The sequence below is a fragment of the Strigops habroptila genome, chromosome 2 (genome assembly GCF_004027225.2).
Source record: "Strigops habroptila isolate Jane chromosome 2, bStrHab1.2.pri, whole genome shotgun sequence".
NCBI classification, from domain to species: domain Eukaryota; kingdom Metazoa; phylum Chordata; class Aves; order Psittaciformes; family Psittacidae; genus Strigops; species Strigops habroptila.
In genome coordinates, this window is record NC_044278.2 from 6,882,974 (window position 1) to 6,900,482 (window position 17,509).

Consider the following 17,509-nt stretch of genomic DNA (forward strand, 5'->3'; position numbering starts at 1 on the left):
AAGTGGCAGCTCTCTGCAGCCACCCTAAAACAAATGGACAGATCAACACTAACTTTAGTTTTCTCCCTCTCACGAGACACGCACGTGCATGGACAACTCCCCCCATCCTGCAAACACACAAGTACATATATTATATAAAAGATTTTTTTTCATGGCCCTTCTAGGGCAACGGTAGGAAAAGCAGGAATTTTAATGACAGGCATATAAGCTCTCAAGTACCTCAAAAGGAAAACACGTAAGAAAAACAAAATAAAGCTCACTAATAACAAAGGCAAGCAGGTTACCAAATCCCAATCAGCCCATACCTCCCCTAGCCTATCTATCTCTTGAACAAAATACAACATCTGCCAGGGTTTGCCACTCATTAAGATATCACTTGGGAAAACACAACAAAGACTTTGGGGTACTCACTGGTTTGGAGATTAATTTCGGTTTGGACAGCCACAAGAACCTCCATCTAACCCTCATAACTACTAGAAAGGAGTGTGGGCAACCACTAAAACAGTGTAAGAGGCCACAACAGGAAAGGAGAAGCAAGAAAGAGAAATATAGAGGAAAAGGAACACATAGGGCAATACTGCTGCTGCTATACAAACCTCACTGTAATTGATCAGTATATAGAGGAATATTGCATGCTGCTTCACTTAGGCTTGGGCACATGCTTCCTCATGCCTTCTACTTCTTTTCTCACTCCCAGTCCCTTGTTGAAAATGGCAGCCCACCCGAGAATGTGAACAAAAGCAAATTCCAACAAGTAAACCAAATGATAATCGAGAAGCAGGTTCTTCCCTTTTCTTTCCCTTGCAAGTACAGATGAGCTGTGCCCTTGCCTCCAGCACACAGACACACCGTTTCATCCTAGTGCAAAAAAGCATTTCACATGCACAGAAATGAGGAAAGATCCCAAGAGAAAGAATCTAAGCACGGGTGCAGGGATGCTGAATATCCACCTCGGAAACAGAAAAATACCAGGACTTTCACTGTTTATCATTACCAACGAGCCTATCATGAAAAATAAAGAGAGCACAATGGAATCACTAGCCATGGCAAGGGGCCAGCACCTAAACCCAGTCTGGGCACTGAGCTACAGTGGTGTGCCCATGCCAGAGCATACACAAGTCACAAAACAGATAATGCTTGCTAGCTCTTCTGTAAAGTCTATAAAGATCATTTTAGCCAGTATAACCAGCTAACCATCAGCACTGAATTTTCCTGCTCTGTGTACTTTGAGGGTGTCCTACCTGTTTGCTGAAATGGTAAGTTCACACTAGACTATGTGGGTTCCCATCCATTCTCCTGCATAACCAATGCAGTAGCACTTTAAAAAAGAAATCCACAGAAAGGCTTGATGTACAATCTGAATTTGGGGTTATATAATCAGACATTACAAAGAAACAACTTTATTTCACCCACACAAATATATGATCACCACTACAGAAAAAGTATGGCCAGAGCGCTTCTGGGTACAACAGTCAGAAACCTAGACTCGAGTAACTCCAAATATCCAAATACTTTTACATTGTTCTGGCGATAGAAAAGTGACACAGCAAAGGTGTAAATTAGAGAGAAGTGATTGCTGTGTGCCATGTATCTACACTGTGGCTCACTATTTAAGATAAACACGCCATCACCAATCAAACCCAAAGAGGCTACATACTTGTGGAATGAAAGACTCAAGCCTGTTTATGACTCTGGACAAAAAAAGTCCCATGCCTTGTTGAAAGGGAAGCAGCTGTCCGTCCCTCTATAGTTCATTTGAATTAAGCCTCCCAGCAAGGAGAGACTATTTAATCATGGATCCCTTAATACAGGCATAATATGCCTAGTCGAGTGAAATCAAATCTTGAGTCAGTTTTATGAAGAATAAAAACTTCAGGCAGAAACATGCTAAATTATGGGGAACTGTCCTGTGGCATCTTCAAGGGGGTATATAAAACCAGCTTTTAGGACTGCAGCTTCCTGCAGGACTACGTATGTTTTCCCTGTCAATGAACATGCACTGAAGTCAACAAAAGAGCACGTGGGTCCCGCCTGCAAAGTTTGGCCCGCTGAGCATTGCTCCAATCAGTTTCCAGGATTAAGTATAGGCCTCACTGATGCTGACAAGAAAGGTCATGCAGCATGCCCTGCCTGAACTGAGCAGCCTATTTATTTATCTTATGTTTGACAACAAAAGCTCATTATGGGTGGAGTTTATGGGAAAACACCAATTTTCTGCTTCATTTCATGGTAAGAATTTCTTTGACTGAACTTTGGAGCAAGGATCTAGGGGACTGAATGTTCAGTACACATGAAACTGAGAATAAATTCCAGATTTAAAAGGATCCCCACGAGTTTCACAGCAGTCCAAGCTACATCCTGGCATTAGGACAAAGGAAACAGGGCACCCCAAAAGACAATGTAACTTGCTGAAGATACTTGTGAACAAGTAGTTCTGACTCCAATAAATGAAAGAGCGATGCCTCTTCCACCAATAAATAGGAACTATAATTTTTTAAAAAATATTCATACATTTAAAAAAAGAGCAGCAGCAGATACTGGAGATTCAGTCTTTTCCTCTAAGTGGCACGGGTGAAGAGCAAGTCCCTTGTATGGAGTTCAAGCATTCCTCTCTCCTGGGAGGCCCCCCCAGTCTTTGGTGCAAGCACCCCCAAGGTGGGGGACTCTCCTCATCCAACCTTGCAGCGAAGAGCTTTAAAATCCCTTTCTGTCCCTGCACAGTAGCATAGAGCAACATTCTCTAAGTACAAGGTTCTCCCTCTCGTGGTGACAGTGTTACCTACTTCAACTGTTGTGTTCCTCAAAAGCTGTGTAACACAGAAAAGAAGTGCAAATAGGAGCTGAAAGTAAATGCTGTCGACCACAGAAAAGTGAGACCACAGCTTGCATTAGCCGTGGAGGTCTACTTGGTCAACGAGGAGATTGAAAACGAAAGTAATAATGAAAACCATATACTAGAATAAAGCTAATATTTGGCCAGAGTCTTCCCTTGATGTTTATATCAGTCAAGGAAAGCCTCCAATGCTAGAATCTATAAACTGTAAAGCCAGTATCACCTTCTGTTTTGTCTCTCCTTAGAAAAGCAGAAAATATGCACATAAGAAACAAGTTTCTTAGAACATCACAGTTCTCAAGATTAGTATTCCTTCAGAGAATGAAAAAGAAAGGATACATGTTCAAAAAAAAGCAAGATTTCTGGATTCACAAATGACTGACTGTCTTTTCTGTAAAAGATATGTTAAAATAGTGTTCACCAGCTGATTATTTTGTTAGTTTCACTTTCCCTTAGGCAATTGTATCTGTACACACTGCGTTCTAAAAGTACAATCTCTAGTGTGGATAATCTACCTGTTTGGTACCATCCTGTTTGTAAAACCACTTCTTAGCCTAAAAATATAAACTGTAAACTGTATAACATGCAAAATGAACTGAGGTGTTTAAAAAAGCATTAGGAAAAATAAAAGGCAACAAAGAAGTTAAATCAAGAAACACATTAAACTAGTAATTATCCTAAATGAATTACTGAACCTTACAAAGGATTAGCAGGGGAAACGTGGAATGGGTATGCAGCCATTTAAATGATCAGGTATTCTCAGTGAAGTGAGAACACTCTCTGTGAAAATATGTATGATTCAGCGTTCAGTCAAAGGAAAAGGCAAAGACCATGGTCAGAAAATGTGGACCACTGAATCAGCACTCTGTTGCAGCAGCTAAGTAGAATTAATTTGTGAAATGGCACCGGTTTGGCTTAATGGGACAAAGTTCATCTCTTATGTAATAGGGTAATCTAGTTTTGTTACCTGCATAATGAATATTGAGAGGATAGTTTCCTCCTTCCCTTACAAATGGGTATACACAGAATACAGAAAAGCCAGACTTAGAAATTGCTGCTGGAAGACCATAACTTTTAAATTGCAAGTAGAAAGAAAAAGGATGTGGTAGTGGCCTCCACATAAGTGCAAATGGCAGACGACAGGTGTCTGTAAGGAAAGCCAGCACTTGATGATTCCCATGCTTGAAGTTCTAATTTTATTATCCCTAGATGCAGCACAGGCAAGTCCTTCCCTCTCTTCCCAGTCCAAAATAACTTTTAAGTTTACTGATGTGCAGTGACAGAGATTTCCTCATTCTCAGTGAAAGCACAGTTTGTAACTGATGTGACCAATCTCTCATTTCTTCCAGTCTTCACAGTTAGGAGAAATGAGATATAATGAGTACCTCCTCCACAACCCTTATCCACTTGATTTTGCAGATTTTCATTCAGGATTGATATGTTATCAACCTAAGCAATCTCAGGATAGCTGACAGGTATCTGAATTAGAAAGGCAAACAAATTCCCATGCTCCTGTGAGTCTGCACTCTTCTGAAGTTTGGATCTAGCCTTGCTGCCTGGGCCAGCTATTGCGAGATGAAAATACAGAAAGGACAACCCAAGCCATAAGACTTGGGTGTCGATTTGCTTCCCCTGGGCTATTTGGATCTAGATGTTGACACCTCTCTAGTGACATTTTTTTTCAGCAGCTCTGTGGTGACAATTAAAATCTAGTGGGAATGACTCAAAATTCAGACCCAACAGCAATGAGGTGTGAAGATAGTAAAGGCAACACTCACCTTGGAAAACTTCTGAACTGAAACTCAAAGAGGTTGTTTTCACTTGAAAAAGTGGGGATCAAGTGGATAAGTAACGATGCAACTGGAACATATTAATAGTGGTGGATGGAGGTATTTTTAATCCAATTCCTGGCAAAACCAGCAGCCACATTTAGCATAACTGCACAGAGAATAATACTTACTCTACCCCATGTTAGCGTGGGGAATAATTTTAGGAAACCTTCAAACTTTAAAGAAACAGAACTTGGAAAGAGTGAAAGACCACTTGTGGCATCTTCCTCCCAGGCTAGGAACAGAAGAGGTAAGTCTGACATATGCTTTTACAAATGAAATAACAGGGTATCTTAGAAGAGAGCTAATAGATACTCTTTAATTGTCTTGATTAATTGTTCTTCTGATATGAAAGGGTAGCAGGGAACAATCTCTAACTTTTTGTAGAGCCTAATACTGTTTTACCTTTTTTCTTAAAAAATTTTACTTTCCTACGTCTTGCTACATAGAGATTTAAAAAAGCCTGGAAAAAAAAATACTTGTAAAGACAATAAAGAAGCCAATAATATGAGAAAGCACACTAGAGCTGTAATAATTACTGTTAAATGCTTCAAATAGCTGCAGCAGTTGATTGGGTTGTGAATGATACATGTGAAAAATTATTTTTCTATGATCATAGGCAGATGCAAAAGTTAAATGATTATACTATGTATATATATTGATATAGAATTGCTATATATATTGTGTACTGTATGTTCTAGCTTTCAGAAATACTGTATTGTAGTGTACTGTACTTAACTAAGCAGATCTAAATAGCAACTTGTCGTTTTCCACAAAGTCACTAGTACTGTTAACGAAAACCAAAAAGTCTATTTTCTCCAGTAAAAGAAATACATACTGTTACAGTCACAGACATTTTGACTATAGAGAGACAATGTACATTGAACCAAAGAAAAACCCCAAACCAAAATAAAAATCTCACCCCAAAATCAACCAGCCAAAATCGTTGCATTCATCATCTTATTCAAAAGGGGAAGGGATATGCCACCAATCTAAGAAGAGGAATAACATTAACTGAACTTTGTATGAGTGAAAATGAAAGAAAAAAATCACCCCCCGAATCTCCAATTACCCTTTATGGGACAAGGAGAACCCCCCAATTGGGCAAAAGAGTTAGAAGAACAAAATGCTACTTTTTAGGGCCAACACGATACCAAAATAGGCAGCTGTAGTGACATGTACTTACTTATTCATCCCACTAACTAACTAAATGGGTGCAAAATGAGTTCAAGAAACCCTGCAGTCCTCATGGATTCCATACTGAATACTCTCATTGATGAGTTTCTCCTCCTCCTGACAACCCATTGGTTTTTTAGACACACTAACCATGTTCCTGAAAAGATTTTGGCAAAGACCAAGGGAGAGAAAGTTAATTGCTAATTATTAGTGACTGCACATTTGGAATGGATCACTCAGATTACTTGTAAAGATATTCACAGTCAACATATTTCAGAGTATGTGAGGTGGGGAAAGAGCTGTTTGATACGGTGCTTTGAATACTAGAGACTCCAGATGTAGAGTATTTTAGAGCTTATCAATACACTACATTGCTAACTGTTTAAAGACTTGATAATTTTTTGCAGTTCTTTTTAAGGAGTAATTAGAGAAGTTAGATTATTTCGTTTAGATTTTATCCCTTTGTCAGGTGAACACATTGATATTCAATGGAAGTACATGACTGACCTCAACAGTTATCATTCCAGAGCTGTCAGAACCCATGGATGCCCGTCTCTGCCAGTGAAGCCTGCTGAGCTGGACTGTTTCATTTATTTTGTGGCTGAAAGACCACACAAGGCTCTGAGAGGCATGCTTCAGCCTCGCCTTCAGAATGGGTACTCACAAAAATATACTGGACCAAATCCGGGTGTCACATTTTGAATGAGGGCAAACATCAAGTTAAGAGCATTTGGCTGACAGAATGTGTTTTATGAATATATGTGTGCATATACACTACATAAGTAGTATAGTTATTTTTCGTTAGATTCATACAGATTTATGCCAATGCTCCACAGTTAATGTTGTAACAGTTGTTTCATCTAAAGACTTTCCTGAACCATGCATGTCCACACAATTAGCAACCTGTCTGTAAAGCCGAAAAGAGATAGCTAGCTACCTACCTACACAGGCACACATACACATGCATACTCATACATACATTTGCATTCACACACACAGAGGCCATATAATTTGGTCTTATTCAAAGATACCATAAGTACCAACAGACTATGTGACGAAAGCAAAGGGAGAGGAAGAAAGTCATGATGTAATTCAAGGAAGCTGGATGAATGTAATCCCACTTCCTGAATGTGATGGTCCTATCTAGTTAAGCAGTATATATTCAATGTGGGGGCTGAACTTTCAGGAGACTTTATAAGGTTCAACGAAGAATATGGTAATATCCAGGTGGCAAAAAGAAAAGGAGCAAAGTGAAATAGAAAAAGTGACTAATTAAATATATGGATCTCAGAGACACCTATCTGTTTTGTAGGAACAGGACACTGCAGAATTGGACAGTTGAGCACACCAGTAAGTATCTAATCAAGTTCTGCTCTTTTCTCACGTGTCACAGGACTGTGAACTTGGCAACAAATCAGCAACAAGTCAGCTATATGATGTGTGCACACTGCAGAAGTCTGCAGTTTTGCCTGGAAAAAACCTAAAGCAAGAAATGCTTTGCTACACTGGTACCAGATTTTCCAGCAGGGTAAGTCCCAGTAGGAACATTATGAAAGCATATGGGCTACAGTAACACCTAAGCCTAACCTGACACAGAGCATTTACGAGGGATGCTTGGGGTATGGCTGCATGACCGTGCATGAAATTTTGCAGCACAAAAAGGCCTCAAGTGCTAATAAAGTCTGCATGAGGTGTGGAAACAAGAACGTCCCTATGGGCTGAACTGGATAGAAGGAAGTTCTGACATATGATGGGATATTGATGGTTCTTTTCTTTGTATAACGACATTGCTGCAGCAAAATGATATTGTTACAATACCTTTTTCCTAAAAGAAATCACAGCCAAGCCAATCAAAGGGCCTACATTTATCTCCAGTGACATGCATACAGAAAGTGCCAATACAGGTTGCACTGATAAAAATTAAGCACAGAATTTGTCACGGGATTTCTCTCTCATGAATTCCACTGGTTATTGGTGAGGCTGGAGTCAGTAATCAAATCACACAGCCTTACCCCCATAATATTTGGTTTAGGAAGAGGATTTGCCCTCCAGTATTTTACAGAGAGCTGGTGCCAACCAACCCAATCAAAAGGAGATCACTTTGGAGAAGGACCAAAACTGGAGCTGGAACTGAAGGTAAAAAACAGCTGAGAAGCACCATCCAATATGAAGAGACCACTATGCCTCACTAATACTTCTTTACCTCTTCTATACCCTTAAACAGGAAAGTATAATACACTTTGCATGAAGGGAATGTTTTAGGTGAAACTGTGCTACAGATATAAAATGCAAGTACGCTCCATACTGCTCAGACACATTTGTTTTAAGGCAGCAATTGTATACGAGGCAGTAGTGTATTCAAGGCTGTAGTGCATTTGCTTCCCAAAGAAGTATCTTCCTGGTCTTTGCTCTTTGAAAAATAGTTGAGGACGAATGTTTAAATTAGGGGGTTAAAATACAGTTAACAGAGTGTTTGGAAGATCTCCTTGGTCTGCTTACCTGAATGTTACACTCCTTTTCCTAGGGGAAACATTAATAGTTTTCCTTGGGCCTATGTAGTTGTGAACAAAAATCTCAGTTCACTGACTGCAGGGAAAAGAAGTCAGTTAGTGAAGTAGACTTAGTTCTAGCGGTGGAAACTGTGATCATGTATAACATGAAGAATCATGTTAATGTAGCAGAGTTCTGCAGATCTTCAGTTGGCCTCTTATTATTTTAAAAGCTTTTAATGAACAGCTCTTGGGGAAACTGGCCTTTAAACCCCACAACTAATGCTTCTCCTGATGTGACTTTGCTAGAAATACGTTTAGAATATTTGACTCCTTGCATTTTAACATGAACCTAGAAGCTCTTTAATCAGGTTACCAATTGCAACATGAATACTGATTTAAAGCACATTATGGGTCCAAATTACTTTTTTACTTTATTCATAGTGTATCACTCAACTCTGCTTCTCCTACACTTGGACTCCTTTATAATGCCTGGGGATCAAGTGCTACCTCAGAGGCTAAAATGCAAAAAGAAGGCAGCACCATTGCTAAATATATAATGAAAAAATAGCTATTAATATTTAACTTTGTATTTATTTTTCTCACTAAACCATAGATTTTAAACCAAGATTATCTAACAGTGTCCTACTAATTATAAACATTAATTCAGAATGGATATATGTCCAGATACTGGCAGACATACCCAGGGAAACAATTATTTCATTGAAAATTTTGTATTTGTATAACTACTGTTTTCATCATAGTTACTCCTGATCTATAGTGGAGAGGGATCAGAAATAGAAACAGTGAATGCGTAACATTTTGTCTGTTCCTAGAGGCACTAATCTAGTTGATTAGTTATCAGCACTGGGAATAATTAGATGGATTTACACTATCACCTAACACATCTTGTTTCTCATTTACATATTTTCTTAGAAATACGAAACAAAGATTCCCTCTTGTGCCTCACAAAAATAGGTCTAAGAGAGTAAAGCATTCTTATTTTTCAGACAGGTTGTCTCTCTGTCAGTATCTCCCTTGTGGATTAAATCTCTCTGTTCTATGCCAAAGAAAGCACAACCCACCTTTTTGTTTTGTCTGAGTTAGTTTGAAGAATACGCACATACCTAAAATTCATTCCAAATTTCCCAGCTTAGTCATCTGTCAAAATATGTGGACTCTTTTGCTCCTGCTGAAATGAACTGTATCACTGAGTTACTTTAATTGAAGTTAGCTGAGAGCTTGTTACTTCTAGCAGGTCAAATAAGAAGGTTAACAGTAGCAAGAACATTGGTTTGGCATGGCCAGAACAAGTCCCTGTGAATCTAGCATTAAGCCACCTTCACATTTGGCTGTCTTACTGGACACGCTGCAGAAACTTGGTACTTTCAGCATCTGCCCCTCTGCAAGGCCTTCCTACCTGATTTTGGTTTCTGTCAGCAGGACACTCAAGCGCTGGGAAAGGTTTTCATTGCATTTACAAACTTAAGACTCCACATGTAATGTAGTATCTGTTGTTTCTCTCATGAGCCTTTCTTCATCAGAGTTGTAATGACTTAGAGGACAGATCCTACTGAGTGACAAGCCTCCTGGGAGCAGACGAGGCTCAGACCCTGTCAGGGCCAAGTTCTCATCACATTATACCTCCTCCACAAATTTTCACAGCCAGCATAAAAACAAATCAGGGAATGTGAAAAGCAGCTATTTGCTTTAGGCTGATCAGATGCTGCTTCAATTAGGCTACCTGCTGATTCATTTTTATCAGGTTTACTTCAATAGCTCAGAGAAGCTGGATGCTGAATTGAAAGGGTTGGATTACCAAGGTCCAGTTTTCCTTGACAGAACAGAGAATAGGTGCTAATTTGGTATTATATTTCTTTTTGAGTGGCAAGTCATCTTCAGCAGTGAGAGTTGGAGGATTTCCTTAGTGTAAGACTGTCAGAAGGGTCACAGATCTACAGTCCTAGGCATACTGAAGGTCTATTTGTGTTCCAAATGGTTTGGGTGCTTCTGATTTTGGATGAGACTCAACACTCTGGCAAATAATATGTTTTGTACCTTCTCCCTATGGGATTTGTTTTCATTACTAAGAGAGGCAGGACATGCTAGCATAATACTCAGTAAAGGCAAGAGATGTGTTCCTCCTCCATGTGAATGATCCAGCATTAATCCAGTAGCTCACAATAGACTGAAATCAGTCAGCTTGGGGTTGGTAAGAAGTGAGGGGGCTGATGGTATGCGGGTTATTACTCAACTCTCCTTTGGATGAAAAAGAAATTAAAAGAAGAAAAATAGGCACTACTTGGCCTCTTTGATGAAATCTCATTCTCTTAGAAAGCCAATTAAATGCCACTCTTCCCATTCCATTTACTGTGGATTTGAGCTGCTTTTGAAAGTAACTAACAGCATGAGCCAGAAGTGGGCGTAGTTGCTGAGAAAGTGCCTCCAAAGCAGCTCCTGCAAAATATCTATACCTATTTCCCTATGAGAGGCTATTAATAGGGGTTTTGTGAGAGGAGAGAGAGACTGAAATATCAAATTACAATTTCTAGACTGGTTTACTCTACTGGTGTGTTCCCATCGTTTACGAGTTGTACTTGCAAGTCCTCTGCAAGAGGTCACTGTAGGAGAACCTCACTAATGCACGCACCTCCAGACATGCACACGCACACGCTCACTGGCTGTTCTCTCCTTACTGACCAGCAGACACTGATATTGTGGTCCTGCATTCCTTGTGGATTCAGATTTCCCGGAGAGAGGCAGACTTTAGCTGGATGGGCAAGAGAAGTTAAATTTTGGTTCTCTGATTTATGATTTCACGTAATTCAAGAACAAGGGTGTTTCGATGAACAGCAACAAAATTAACCTGAAAAGGAATCATTTCAACAAGGTGGAAATTAACCTGAGGAACTCACTTCCACAGGATAGCACTGAGGCCACCTAGGAATTAATAAGCTAGATCTTTAAAGGATAATGAGAATCATCTGCCACAATATATATGGGATAAAAAGTTAAGGCCATAAATTATTATGTCTTTAGGTTATAAGCAGATACATAGCTAATGAGGAATTATAATAAATCTCTCTTAGGATTACTACTTTGTAATTATCCAGCATGGGTCTTTCATCTTCATTCAAGTTATCTATAACTGGCCACATGTCAGAGACAGAATACTGGGCGAGGTGGACCACAGGGTAGATCTGCTCTGGACAATCCTACATTTTCAATTGACTTCATCAGCCTCAGCAGCAGTAAGAGAAGGCACTCACCTCTCATCTACTCTAAGGCTTACTTTATTGCACTTTGGCCTTGCAGAGAGGTCTTCATTTGTATGCTTGAATTTATGTTCTATTTAATATCCTTTTCCATTGCTGAAGCAATATAAAGAGAGCTCTAGGGAAAGTGAGAATCAGGCTCAAGGAATGCAGTATGTTGCATGCTCCGTCAGAAGGATGTGTGCTACAGTCTGCTCTTTCTCATCTGTATGATTTTATCAGGTGTTTTGAAGGAAGCCTTTCAAGCATGGATGTGCTCAAACACCAACAGCACCAGACTGTAGATCATTGTGACTGCTAGTGTATTCTTTCTGCTAAGGAATATTGTAGCAATACATGAAGCTTGAAGATACCTGTAACATTCAGATACTGTAGTTTTCAAGTAGTAAATAAATATGTCAACAGATGGGAGGAAGCATTTCACATTTGAAGAGATAAAAGGTCTATGCTTGAGCTCCTAAGTTCACAGAAAGGCATTTAAATAAGTGACTTGATGAGCACTTTCAGATACATTCGCAGCCATTTTGCAAGTTGCTCCATGTTTCACAAAATCAAGTCACTAATTTTTGAGCCTGGAAGTTCAACAAAACCAGTTTACATTTCAGGCTGCCATTTGTGAAGACCTTGGTCTAAATTCTTTGACAAGTGATTTAGAATTCAATCTAATAGGTCTTAGCTTTAATTTAATAGGTTTATTTTTTTAATTGGCCCCCTTCATTCATTCTTTCATTCACAACTGATCTTTAATTCACTTCAAATTTGTTAGGCCCCATAATAAATTTGCACTTCAAAATTAAAACTGCATTTCAAAAATGTTGCTTCTTTGATTTAGGGAAGGTTGAAAATTGAAGAATTAAAATTTAGACAGGATTTTTCTCTCTAAACACCATAGTGTTTGGATTTTGTTGGATGTAAACCCTGATTCTTATTTCCTGTATATTGGCTTATCTCTTCTGGTATCAGAATCATATTCCAGAATATGCTACATCTCGACTACAGTTCACCAGATTTAACAATGGCGAATTAAACAGCTTTTTCCCAGACCTCAGATGACAAATGAGCAGCTACAGATATTTAAGCTGGGTAAAATCCTTCATTAATTCCTTATGGGAGAACACGAAACTCTTCAATACTAAAGATCTCAGAAAAAAAACCTCATTTCCCCAGAGAAAGACCTTCAATCCTTTTGTACAGGTTCACCTTCCCCATTTTTCTTCTACACCCTTGTCTCTAGAACCTTTATTTTCTGTACGGATTTAGTGTGTCTTTACATCTCAGATATCAGTTCCCCCTCTATGTGTCTTAGGCTTTGTCTTTTCACTTCTTCATTTACATGCCAGCATTGTTTTTACCAAGTGTGGTTATGAAAACAACATTTGTTAACTAACTTGTGCTCCTTCTTCAGCCCCCTTGAACTACCCAAACAAACCGGTAACAAAACCCAGATGTTACCATATAAGAGACCCATTTGCTCTGGCACTCACCTCAAAGTCTCTCTATGCTGCCTACTGTAGCTGAGAATCAGGGCTTCATCGTTAACGATCTGCTGAAAAATACCTTGCAGGGTACAGAAAGATTCTGGCACTAAACCACCTGTCAGGGCTTTTTCTCCCCAAGATAAATCAGTAATGGAACAGGTGCAGAACACAGCATGAGGTTACCTGTGTTGAATCACAGACATCCGATGCCGAAGCCGCAGGCGCAAAGAACACACAAAATTGTGTGTGGAAATCTATATCAAGTCAAGAGTTAGAAAGTTGTCCAGCATAAAAGAATGTCTCATGTGAAATGCTCAGTGTTCACAAGAAAAGTTTTGTAAACTTAAGAAAGCTTAATTTAAATATAAACACAAGTAAAAGCTAAACTAGCAATTCTTTTTTTTTTTCTCCTTTTTGCATATTTTTGTTAGGTGCTTCTTCTCTGCCTAAAATATAAAGTCCAGAGTGCAGCTGGTGCAAGTCCTAGCTATGGATTTCAAGCAAGACAAAGATAGTGTCAGACACTGATCCAACTGAACTAAGGACCCACGTACTTTGGGAGTTGGCTTTGGGGGAAAAATTCTTACACAGATACACAGAAGACGACCAGGGAGAACACCAGCCCAAACACAATAAAACAAAATACAAAACACAAACATATATATGCAGATCAGGAATCAATCTTTCACACTGATCCTACATTCCTTGCATAGCTTTGCATATGCAGAGAATGTGGGATGTGGCCCTTCAGTTACATGTTTTTGCAAATGACGAAGGGGAGATTATTTGCAATGGTAACATTTGAAGCTATTTTGGCATCAGCACAAATTACCAGGGGCAGGATCAGATTCTCACACAAATACGGAAGCTCTCTAGCGAGCAAGGCAGGGATGAGAAAACAATACAGCAGATTAATTCTCGTCCAGTGACCAAAAAGAAGGGAATTCCTAGTTATTACACACCTTCAAAACTTTCATTACTTTTTCAAAGAAGAAAGAAAAGACTACAGATTCTATCATCCCTAAAACCATAGGAACATTGCTAGGAAAATCTCTTTCTCAAAAGGAACCGCCCTTCAGCAGAAATAAAGTCTGAGATGGAACCAAAGAAAGAAACAACAGAACCTTGGTAAGAGCCAAAAAGAGAACCAGGTAATTCAAAAACAAAGTAGCAGTTCGAATGATACTGCAGGATGCACAAACTCTAGTAGATAATCTCACAGATGACCTCACAGAGCCCCTCATCGACCCAGGTAATTCTTGATTCCATTAGAAAAGAGAGAGAGAAAATAATACTAGGAAAAAAAAAAAATTAAAATTAAGAAACAACCTTCCTCTTTTTTTTTAAAATAAAAATCAAGATCATCTCCCCTCCCCCCTTCTATCTGGAAGCAGGTTAGCTAACCTTAACAGTCTCAATTTAAAATAAAATATATATTTATATATAGATTCATATATATAATAAAAGAGAAGATATTAGTGGCAGTGTACGCAAAACAAAAAAAAAGAAAACAAAGAAAAATTACTTTTAACAATCTCACTTTTTTTTGCTTTTTTTTTTACACAAATACTGTTGTAAATATATTAAAAAAATCAGCATTCTATCTGGTAAACGTCACTTTTGCCCCTCTATAAAATTTTGAATTAAAAAAGTCCCAAGAACTCTTTTTTTTTCTTTAATTATTATTCCCCTCCCCCCCCCAACACCCTCTATTCCTCTTTCTTCCACAAGAATAAATCCTGATGCAACTTTTGTTTTTTTTTGCAAAGATTGTGGGAACTAACCCTTCTCTTGTACCTAGATCCATAGGTTGCAACCTCTGATATCTTTGATTTTCCTCTGTGTTTCTCTTTGCCTTCTGTGAAAGTCCCTCTTGATTGTGCTGAGGCCCTGGGCTCAGCGAAGACACTGAATAAATTACATAAAAGCCACCGTTGCTCGTTGTCTGAATCTTCTTGGTTTCTGCTATAAGGTGGTGGTGGTGGTATGAGAAAAGCAGCGGGGAGGGTGCGCCAGACAGCGTGGGATGGAGCAGAATCCTGGTGAGGAACCTCTGATTCTTTTTCCTCACCCTGCAGGGACTCCACACTACCCAAGCCACACTGCCTTGCACTCCCCTCAGCCCTTTCGTGTGTTTGTGGATGCGTGTGTGTGAGAAAGCAGACACGTGGTGGAAACCAGCAGGGCCTTGTTTCCTCTGGTTGCTGCTCAACCAGAAGCAAAATATTCCACAGTTCTAACTGGATACTGTGAAGTCCAAAAGCGGTCAGCATTGTGAGTTATGTCCATTGAAACACTGCGAGCGGTGTACTTATAACGACAGTAGGCCTTGTAGATTTGTAATATATTTTGTTTTGTTTCTTTTCGTTTTTTGTAGTGCTCTTCACAAGTGAGAAAAAAGAATTTTTTTTTTTTTTTATTTTTCTGTCTGTTTTTTGATTTTTTTTGTGGTTTTTTTTTTTGTTTGTTTGTTTGTTTGTTTTTTTGTAGTAAAGAAGGGTTGTATTTAGAGGCCAGTAGCTAGAGATCCAACCAGTGGAGCTCATGAAGCACTACCTGGCCTTAAGGCCACCATCCAAGGGAGGTTGGGAAAATTATTACTCTCCCAGCCTCCGGAAATGTAATGTACCAGCAGGCAAAAAACAGTTCTTCATGTAGTACAAAAACAACAAAACGAAACGAACCCCAAAAAAAAAGAAAAAAAAAAAAAAAGGAGGAAAATAAAGGTAAAAATGAAACAAAAATAATTTCTTAAATTCTAGTGCCATAGCTTTTTTTTTCGTTGTTTCTATTTTTTTTTTTTTTTGTTCATAACAAAGAGAGAGAGAGAGATTCTACTTATCCGTCTGACACATGCATCCTCATGTGGTCGTTGAAATGCTCGATTTGGTCAAACTTAGCTGGACAGACAGAGCAGACATACGTGGTCCCCTCCGTGCAGGCCACCACCCCGGCAGGGACAGCCCTTGCGCCGGTGCCGGTGGCTCCAGGCGTGCCGTTGGTGGCACTGTGCAGAGCCACATGCCTCTCCAGCAGGGTCTTGTGGGAGAACTTCTTCTTGCAGATGTAGCACTCGTAGGACTTCTCCCCGCGGTGGAGGCGCATGTGCACATTAAGGGAGCTCTTCTGGGTGAAGCGCTTGTTGCAGATACTGCACTGGTACGCCCTCACGCCAGTGTGCGTCACCATGTGTTTGATTAGGTAATCCTTTAAAGAGAAGGAGCGCCAACAGATGCTGCATTGGTGGGGTTTCTCACCTGCTCATTACCAACGAGAGAGAGAAAGAAAGAAAAACAGACAAAAAGAAAAGAGAGAATAAAATTAAACAATCTCGGTACAACTCTTTGCAATAAACTAATGGCAAGTCTCCCAGGGGTATTTGCAGAGGTGCTCTGAATGAGAAAGAGTAAGTCTGTTGATAAGTGTGTTTTGATGCACAACACTTTTTCTGCAACCAGAGGTTTCAAAATGCTTTACAAAGGGGGCTGCAGGTATTTCCAATCCACACACAGTAAAAAGGAGCTCAGGTGATTTCTTCAAGTTCACACAGTAGACACTGACAAAGACAGGATTAGAGTTAAAATGTCCCGGCGTCTACTCCCAGCTTCAATGGCACAGCTTCTCCTGCCTATGCTCCTGCCTTGCCCCTCATGCTCATTTCTAGAAAGGTCTTAGTCATAGAATCATAGAATGGTTTGGGTTGGAAAGGACCTTCAGATCATCTAGTTCCAACTCCTGTGCCATGGGCAGGGATGCCTCACCCTAGACCACGTCGCCCAAGGCTCTGTCCAACCTGGCCTTCAGTGCCTCCATCTCCCTATCTGCATGAAATAAAAACATGGACAAAGCTAGTGATCGCTAGATAGCTGACCTGTAACACAACCACTTTCATCTAATTGCTTTACATTTCTCAGGAGAGAAATGCCAGACATTGCCAAAGGAACTCAGCATGTTATAAGAGGTTTATATTTGTTGCCCCTTTTTCTGGTCAAATCTCAGAGTTGAAGAATGGATAAGAGTAACCTCAGTATACAGAATTGCCTAGGCCAGCCAGTACCATGCAAAGGGCAACCTAACAGACAAACTTCCAGGGTAACAGACATGAAACTTAAATGATTTGACTGCTGATTAAATAAAACACCTTATCAGATAAATCAGAGATATGAAATGCCACTACTTGTGTGCCCAGGGCTGTTGTAAAACTGATTCTGGCAACTTCTGTAAGTGAACTCTGATCACATCCGGACAAACCAGTGGCTACAAGGATGAACTGAAAAAAATACTTAGCTGAGCTGATACGACTGGTTTGTCCAGACTACTCTTAACTCCTCCTCATGCTCAGAGTCCTTCTTCTGCCTCATGTTTCACAGAATTAGACAACATTTTCGTATGTTGCTGTATTGATAATGTAGACAATACCCAACACCCT

The 17,509-nt window shown here is 39.6% G+C and overlaps 1 protein-coding gene across 5 annotated transcripts in view; it reads right to left on the minus strand.

Annotated features, from left to right (window-relative positions):
- Positions 1-1,046: 1,046 nt before the first annotated feature.
- The window catches only part of ZBTB20 (zinc finger and BTB domain containing 20), a 468,334-nt gene continuing 451,871 nt past the window's right edge, over positions 1,047-17,509 (minus strand). For all 5 annotated transcript variants that reach the window (XM_030471447.1, XM_030471450.1, XM_030471449.1 and 2 more), the window contains one exon: positions 1,047-16,337. In XM_030471447.1, the coding sequence (XP_030327307.1) occupies positions 15,919-16,337 (419 nt within the window). In that variant the 3' untranslated portion in view covers positions 1,047-15,918. The remainder of the gene's footprint in view (positions 16,338-17,509) is intronic.